At 50.7% G+C, this 7,398-nt stretch overlaps 2 protein-coding genes across 2 annotated transcripts in view; one reads left to right on the top strand and one right to left on the bottom strand.

The window, feature by feature from the left end:
- Positions 1-2,185, top strand: part of LOC104122507 (acrosin-like) — a 2,423-nt gene extending 238 nt beyond the window's left edge. The window contains exons 2-5 of the mRNA XM_009634649.1: positions 138-338; positions 677-942; positions 1,223-1,368; positions 1,844-2,185. Coding sequence (XP_009632944.1) covers positions 138-338; positions 677-942; positions 1,223-1,368; positions 1,844-2,185 — 955 coding nt within the window. The remainder of the gene's footprint in view (positions 1-137; positions 339-676; positions 943-1,222; positions 1,369-1,843) is intronic.
- A 1,552-nt stretch (positions 2,186-3,737) lies between these two features.
- LOC104122508 (rab-like protein 2B) lies at positions 3,738-7,384 on the bottom strand. Its single transcript, XM_009634650.1, is given in 5 exon segments — positions 3,738-3,818; positions 4,098-4,181; positions 4,433-4,527; positions 6,405-6,516; positions 7,304-7,384. Coding segments are annotated over 5 exon segments (453 nt in total).
- Positions 7,385-7,398: the final 14 nt, after the last annotated feature.

Raw genomic sequence — 7,398 nt, 5'->3', positions numbered from 1 at the left:
GGCGGCCGGACCCTCGCCCCGTGGGGTTCCCTGGCCCCGCTGTCCATGCAACACCTTGTGGGCAGGGAGAGTGGCTGACGTTCAGCCTGAACAGCAGCAAGCCATCGAGCAGGACAGTAACAAGTTTCTGCTTACAGAGGCACCTGCGGGCTCCGGCCCATGGCTTCTCACTACGGTGGATCACGCGTTGTGGGTGGCACAGATGCCCAGCAAGGGGCCTGGCCCTGGATCGTCAGCATCCAGAACCCCTGGAAAGTAGGCACAGGGCATATATGTGGAGGGTCCCTCATCAGCCCACAGTGGGTCCTCACAGCAGCCCACTGCTTCATTGAGGCCAGGTATGGAGGACAAGGGAGCAGGGACATCCCCACAGCACTCGCAGGTGCCCTGTCCCCAGCACCTCCGGCTATTCCCATCCATTCCCTTGCACTACGCCCGGTGCCTGGGCACTCCAGAGCTCCACGGGGAGACTGCTCAGGCGAAGGCTGGGCTCGGGCCACTGCTTCCTAGCAGCCTCCAGCGCAACATTCCTTGTGCCCAAGGCATGCGAGGGCAGTCCCACCCTCCGCAGCGCTGCTTTCCTCCCTCCCCTGTGCAGCAGAAGGCAGGGCACTGCCGGGCTGCTGCAGCAGCACATGGCTCTACTCCCCCTGACCCCCCTCTCTCTGCCTTCCAGGCACATCACAATGTGGCGCGTGGTGATTGGGGCCACCCAGTTGACTCAGCTGGGCCCTGAGGCCCAAGTGCGCACTATTAAGCGGCTACTGGTTCACGAACACTACCGAAATATCTCAGAGGAGAATGACATTGCCTTGCTGGAATTGGACCAGCCTGTCCAGTGCAACTACTACATACAGCTTGCCTGCGTGCCCGACGCCTCGCTGAGAGTGTCAGAGCTGACAACCTGCTACGTCAGTGGTTGGGGTTCCACAGCTGCAAGATGTGAGTTCCCAAAAAGTACTCATGTCCTGAGTGCAAGCTTGGCACCCTGGGGGGATGGGTTGGGCTTCATGACTGCAGAGGCGAAAGCCAGAGCCAGGCTGCGGGGAGGTACACCTGTAGAGAGATGGGCCTGACCCGCTACCCGAGGCAAGAGAGAAGGGGAGCACTGGTACAGTGCCTCTCAAGATGCAAAGCCAAGCCCTAGGGAAGGGGTGCACCCAGACCAGGGAGGTGAACTGGCAACGACCTGCTGGATGTTAATTCCTTTCTGTGCTCACAGCTGTAAAATCGACTGATGTCCTGCAGGAGGCCAGGGTCTACCTCATTGATGTCAACCTCTGTAACAGCAGCCAGTGGTATGGAGGGGCCATCCATACCCACAACGTGTGTGCTGGCTATCCGCAGGGTGGCATCGACACCTGCCAGGTAGGAGCCTGCTACAAGTGAACCCCAGCAGCACAGGCAGCCCTGTCACAACTGCCCAAACATAGTCTGGTGTGTGCTTTGCCTGGCAAGTCACCTTCCCACTGCTGGGGCCGCACCGCTCCTGGGGCTCACCTCCCCTTCCCCAGCTGCAGGTCCTTGCCCAGTGCCCCCCTTGTCCCAGAGGCCTGGGACTTTTCCCAGAAAGCCCATCCAGTGCTTTCAGCAGCCCACATGTCCAGGTGCCAATAATGGAACATCTGTCTTCCATGCATCCAGAATCACTGCACAGAGATGAGACACCCCTACCTTATAGGCCCATCACCCCCTCCCAGACAAGGTTCTGTAGGCTGCAGCACCTGAGAAGAGCCTTTCTGTGCAGTGAATACAGCTATGGAAGGTGCTGTGAGAAAAGAGCCAGCCATGCTGCTGACAGAGGCCACCCAACACCACCTTCATCCTCTCTCCTCTGCTGCAGGGTGACAGTGGTGGTCCTCTCGTGTGCAAAGATAACAGTGCTGACTACTTCTGGCTTGTTGGAGTGACCAGCTGGGGGAAAGGCTGTGCAAGAGCAAAACAGCCCGGAGTCTACACCTCCACACAGCACTTTTACGACTGGATCTTGGTACAGATGGGACTGCGCCCAGCAGTAACGGCTGCTCCAGTGCCGCAGCCAGCCTTCACCTCAACCCCCTTTCAAAGGCCAAGGCCAACACAATCGGGCAGGTTTACACCCTGCCCATTCCCACGCCAGAAGCTGGTGAAGTTTTTTGATCTGCTGCAGGATCTCCTGCAGGTCCTAAGGGGAAGAAGAGCTTGAGCAGCAGGGTGAACAGGATCCAGTGCAGGCTGCAGCGTACCATGACCATTTCCTTCTGGGGCAACGCCTGCTGATCCAACGGCAGCCTCAGTGTCAAAGGCCTGCTCTGTCCTGGCCACACTCCTCTGAGTGCACACAAATGCTGAAGCTGACTTGGTTCTTGAAATAAAGTTGACAGTTTTCACAGCTAACCATGCTTCAGTCCAATGCAGTGTCCTGTGCAAGGCAAGGACTTCCATGGCTGGCACCTGCAAAATGAGGCTGCAGGCAGAGAGTAGGGCAGAAAGGGGAAGAGTCACTCAAAAGTGCTGAAGGCATGTCTGGTCCAAGAGGAGGATGAGGGTGCAGTGGAAGAAGGGAACACAGGTCATAGGGGGCTAGAGCTCTTGGGGACAGCAGTTGGAAATGCAAAGTGTCTTAGGCAAGCTACTGGTGGGATCCCTGTGTGTGTGTATACAATGCACCACTGAACTTGACACTGGACTCTCTCATGACCCAAAAGACACAGATCTAGAAAGACCCAGGGTTTGCACCAGTGACTGGATAAGGAGCTTGACCATCCAGCCACAGAGATTACATGGACTTAATTTCCATACTGTTATCTGAGGAATCTACGAACATGCTGTGCTTACGAATCTGGGGAGCGAAGGCATGTTTGTATTTTACTTGTAAACACCCAATCCCAGTCGTCTGGAAAGGCAGGGAAGGACTGGACTGTGCTTGTGTTTACGTAAGTGGTGGTTATGTATACACAGGTGCTGGTAAACACATTGCTCTGTCTGCATCAATCCGTTTTGCCATGCACATTAATTGTGTCTCTGTGTGTGTGTTTGTGTATCTGGCTCACTGGAACACCACATAAGTCTCTTGAGCTCACACATGGGAACAGAGCAGCCACATCAATCACGCTGGCATAGGACAAGCCTCCTGGGTGTGAAAGTCCACCTGATTCAGCTCCAGCAGACCTGAAAGGAGAAATCCCCCATGTTCAAAAGGCTCCTGGATCTGGCTGCTCCGTAACAGTATGGGGAAGGAAACCCAAAGAAACACTGTTCCAGAGATCACAGGGGTGGACAGAGGCAGCACTGGCTAGGCTGTGAAAGTGATGGGGAGGGCTGATAGTTGGGCTTGCACTGTACAGTAACTGGACTGCTTATAACAAAAGTGCAGGAGGACACAAGCTCAAAGCTTTATAGAAAAACATCTTTAGTCTCTGTTTTCTCCAGTAGGTACCATTAAAGCATCCAGGCAGGACCCTTCCCCACAGGTGCAACAGTGGCTTACCTCTCCTGGCCAGTTTTGCCTTGAAGAAGTCTGCAGTAACTAGCAACCATGTGGATGCTCTCACTCTTCCCCTGATCATGTTGTGCAGTGGCTAGGGCCGAGTCAGGGAAGGTCATACCCAGATAGTCTCCTACAAGAAGGGAGAGTCCCAGCTGCCCATTGCCAGAGCTCTCAGGGCATGAGAAAAATCACTTTCGTCTGTGAAGGCCAGCTCTAACTAGCCCCAGAAATCTCGAGCAAGGGGAAAAAACAGACTCAAGTCTGGGGATTAGGCAGATGGGGGCTTCTTTTCAGCACAGCTGTTCTCTTTATCCAACAAATTCTCACTCTTCTTCTGCAGGTCAAAGCTCTGGAAAGGTGCAGGACAAGGAACTTCTGAGAAGTGTGAGAGAAACAGCTACACTCTGGTGTGGTTCTTTCAAATTTGATCTAGGGCTGCATGGGCTCTTCAGAGGGTCACCACCTCACCCCTTCCAACCTAGACACAAGCAGCACACAAAGCCCATGGTGTCACCAGAGTAAGGCAAATCTTTACATGCCTGCAAAGTTTAACCCTTTTCACCAGAGGGAAAAAAGAGCAGAGCTCCTCATCCCTTAGGAGGAGGGCAGTAAGTAGAGCCTTTCTTACCTCCAGTTCTCGCAGGACCTCATCCACGAAACCTCCCAAATTCTGTTTGTAAGCAATTGCCAGTTGGAAAGCATCACTGAAGAGCTGATGAGAAGGAGAATATCACTCAAAGTAAGGGGTGCTGGGTTTCTGTAACATATGGAAACTGTTCCCACACTCCATGAAAGGAAAAAAAACCAACAAAAACCCCAAACCCCTTGCAACCACCTACAGCTACCAGTACCTCACAAGTAGCCAAACAGATGTACTAGCCCATTTTCTGCTCACTGTGCCTACAGTAGTCTCCATGTCCTTGCACCGTGTGAGGCTCTCATGGATGCTGAGCCATGTCGTACCTGCACTACATTGGTGCCATCAGCAGCAGACACAAAGTAGAAGGGCTAACTGAGCTTCTGGGCAACATTTAAGCTTTTCTGGGTCCCCTTCATATCTGCTGGGGGCAAAAAAAGGAGGTGGATTCAGTAAGACATCGCTTCAGGCAGAATGCCAACATATGCAGGAGTGGTGGAACAGATGGGATGAGAGCCTGACTTAGCTGTCAAGTACAAGGCTAGGAGAGTCCTCCCCAAAAGCCATAGGGTTTCAAAAGCAACAGCATCAGCAAGCCATTGACAAGAAGACACAAAAATAAGAGTGTTCTTGTTGGTTTATCCATGGTGTTTGGCTAAATTACAGATGGATTCTGATGGGCTAAAAATGCATAATGCTGTGCAGCTTAGAACCTATCAGTTCACTTGCTGTGTGGCACATGCCTCTGATTTCTGCTGTGTCCAGATGACCTCGACACCATTGCCAGTACTAGTCATGCCTCTACCTCCAGTTTTGCCTTTTAACCAGAACTCCCCACTGCTTTTATGCAATGTTACCTACATTCCCGTGAGTCAAGGGCACGCTCACAGTGTACAAACAACTCAACTGTTATATACTTGTGCTTAAGAGGCAGTTAGGGCTAGCTACCCCAACCTCAGTAGGCCAGAGGCTTTATTTCAGTTTTGGAACAAATCTACCACCTATTTACAGGACGTACTGACACAGCAGTAACAGCTCAAAGTTTTGGTAGAGCAACAGCCTGTATGGCAACACGGGAGGATGACTCAGATGATTTGCCTTTTCTCACAGAAGCAACATCTGAAGCAGTTCAGACTCCAAATGCTTGCCAGCGAGCACTGCCCAGGCAGCTGCTCCCCACCTCTTTGCAGGAAGCCGGATCAACTGTTCTGCCAACTGGGCCTGTGTTAAGAGCTGTGGGCTAATCATTTCCTAGTCCAGGTGGAGTACAGCAAATGACGGCAAGGCAGAGGACTCTCTTGGAGCAGTGCCCACTTGCACAGAGAACGCCAAGAGCAGGTCATCTACACGGAAGTCCTGTCTACGATATGGCTGTCAACACCAAGTCCATTTGCCTCAGACCTCCTGGAGAGTCCGTGCAATCGATGGATTCAAGGCTGGCTTGACACAGCCTATAGGAAAGGCTTTTATTAGGTAAGAACAACCATGCCCGAAACCACACCGATGAACCAAATGGTGGTGGGAGCACAGACACCTTAGTCAGGTGCAAACACCTATTCCCAGCTGTGATGATTTCTACCATGAATGTCAGCAAGGAAGCCTAGGCCTGACACTGTACTTGATAGAGAACAGCAGGAGACTCTGGTCCTAAGGGTCTGTGTTCTCTCATTGATGCTGATCAGAAAGCCGATGCATTACGCGCTCTCACAGGATGCAGGAGACAGATCACAAACCAAATGACAGCAATAATGAATGCCTAGTGGGCATTCCTAAGAGGAGGAAATCATCCAATCATCTGCAGAGGAAGGTGAACTATTTTGCGAGCAGGTATATTTAAGACAGTTTAGCACAGAGGAGCTCCATGGAAACCTGCAGGCTGAATTAGCAAGACAAAGGCAGTTACTGACTGCATCAGGGGAAGCCACATAACAGGTTATGCTTTTTTTCCAGCAAGATATCCTGTAGTTTTTGACAGGGTACTGTTCCAACCAGCTTTTGGGTTCTTGCTGGATGAAATGGGCAGCATGGTGAGGACAGAAGTGGAAGGACATCACTTGAATACAATTTAAATAGATCAGATTTGTATGTTTAATTGCTAGTAGATCAAGGACAAAAGCCTGTAAGACAGCATGCAAGGTCAGTAGAAGACCCAGCTATTTGCTTGGTAAAATACAGCCCTGGTGGACTAACACTCAAGAAGTCACCTGGACCTAACAGAGGAAAGATATTCTTTCTCGGCCGGATCAGAAGAGAATCACATTGCAGTCCTGAGAGGGTGAAAGAAGAATATATACTCACCATCAGTTTTGTTGGCCACTACAATGCAAAGAATCTCTGGACGGAATTCTCTCAGCTTCTTGTACCAGCTGTTCAAGTTCCTGTAGGTGACTCTCTGCTCCACATCAAGCACCTTCTGAGAAAGAACCAGTTATCATGGGGCCAAAAGCTCCAGCAGCTCCTGATCAACCCACCACACCAAATACATGTACACTATCCAGATTTTTCCCAGGAGGACATCAACCAAGGAAAGTGGCCTTTGTTAGAAGGGAAGAAAGAGAAAAGGGAGAATATCCAGCAAGCTTTGAAACATGCAGCCAGCCCGTTTCTTTGCGTGATGTGGGAAATAGACCCTCATTTTCCTTTACAGTCTTGTTTTGTACTATGGCAAGCAGTCTATCACCCAGGACAGTGAACAAGCACTGGGACAGATAAGTTCTGCTAAGTGGGGTCAAATGTGAGGCTTGTCTATTTTAACCACTAAAATATCAATGAAGTTGACTGATGCTCACAAGTGATGAGAAACAGTGGACAGTTAGAGCAACAGTACAAACCAAGAGACGTAAGCAGGCAAGGAGTCAGGAAACAAGACTGATTTGAGCTAATAAATGGGAAGTGCAAAGTCCATTCAGTTGTATGGACCACCTTACTGGAAACACAGTGTCAAAAGGAAGACAGCAAAGTCAGGGAATACAGTAAGAGTGCTATCAGAAAAGACAGAAGAGGGTGCAACTTACCCAGCTGTGGTGGTTTTATCTGATGAGAGAAGAAAGAACAGTATAGGAAAGTTTTTTAAACCACTGGAAGAGTCACGAAATACAAGGCAGGATAATCACAAAAAGTCACATACAGGCCAAGTGTCAGCTGGGACTGTTATTATTCAAAATCCTATCAGATCACAGCTGAGACGCTACCCTCACCATGACACAAGCATGAGCCTTATAGTAATAGGATGCATGCACACTCTGGAACCTCTCCTGTCCAGGTGGTTTCAGAACCATGCTCCTGTGGCAGA

Source organism: Egretta garzetta, unplaced genomic scaffold (assembly GCF_000687185.1).
Source record: "Egretta garzetta isolate BGI_Z169 unplaced genomic scaffold, ASM68718v1 scaffold1092, whole genome shotgun sequence".
NCBI classification, from domain to species: domain Eukaryota; kingdom Metazoa; phylum Chordata; class Aves; order Pelecaniformes; family Ardeidae; genus Egretta; species Egretta garzetta.
This window is presented reverse-complemented; position numbering and strand designations above follow the sequence as displayed.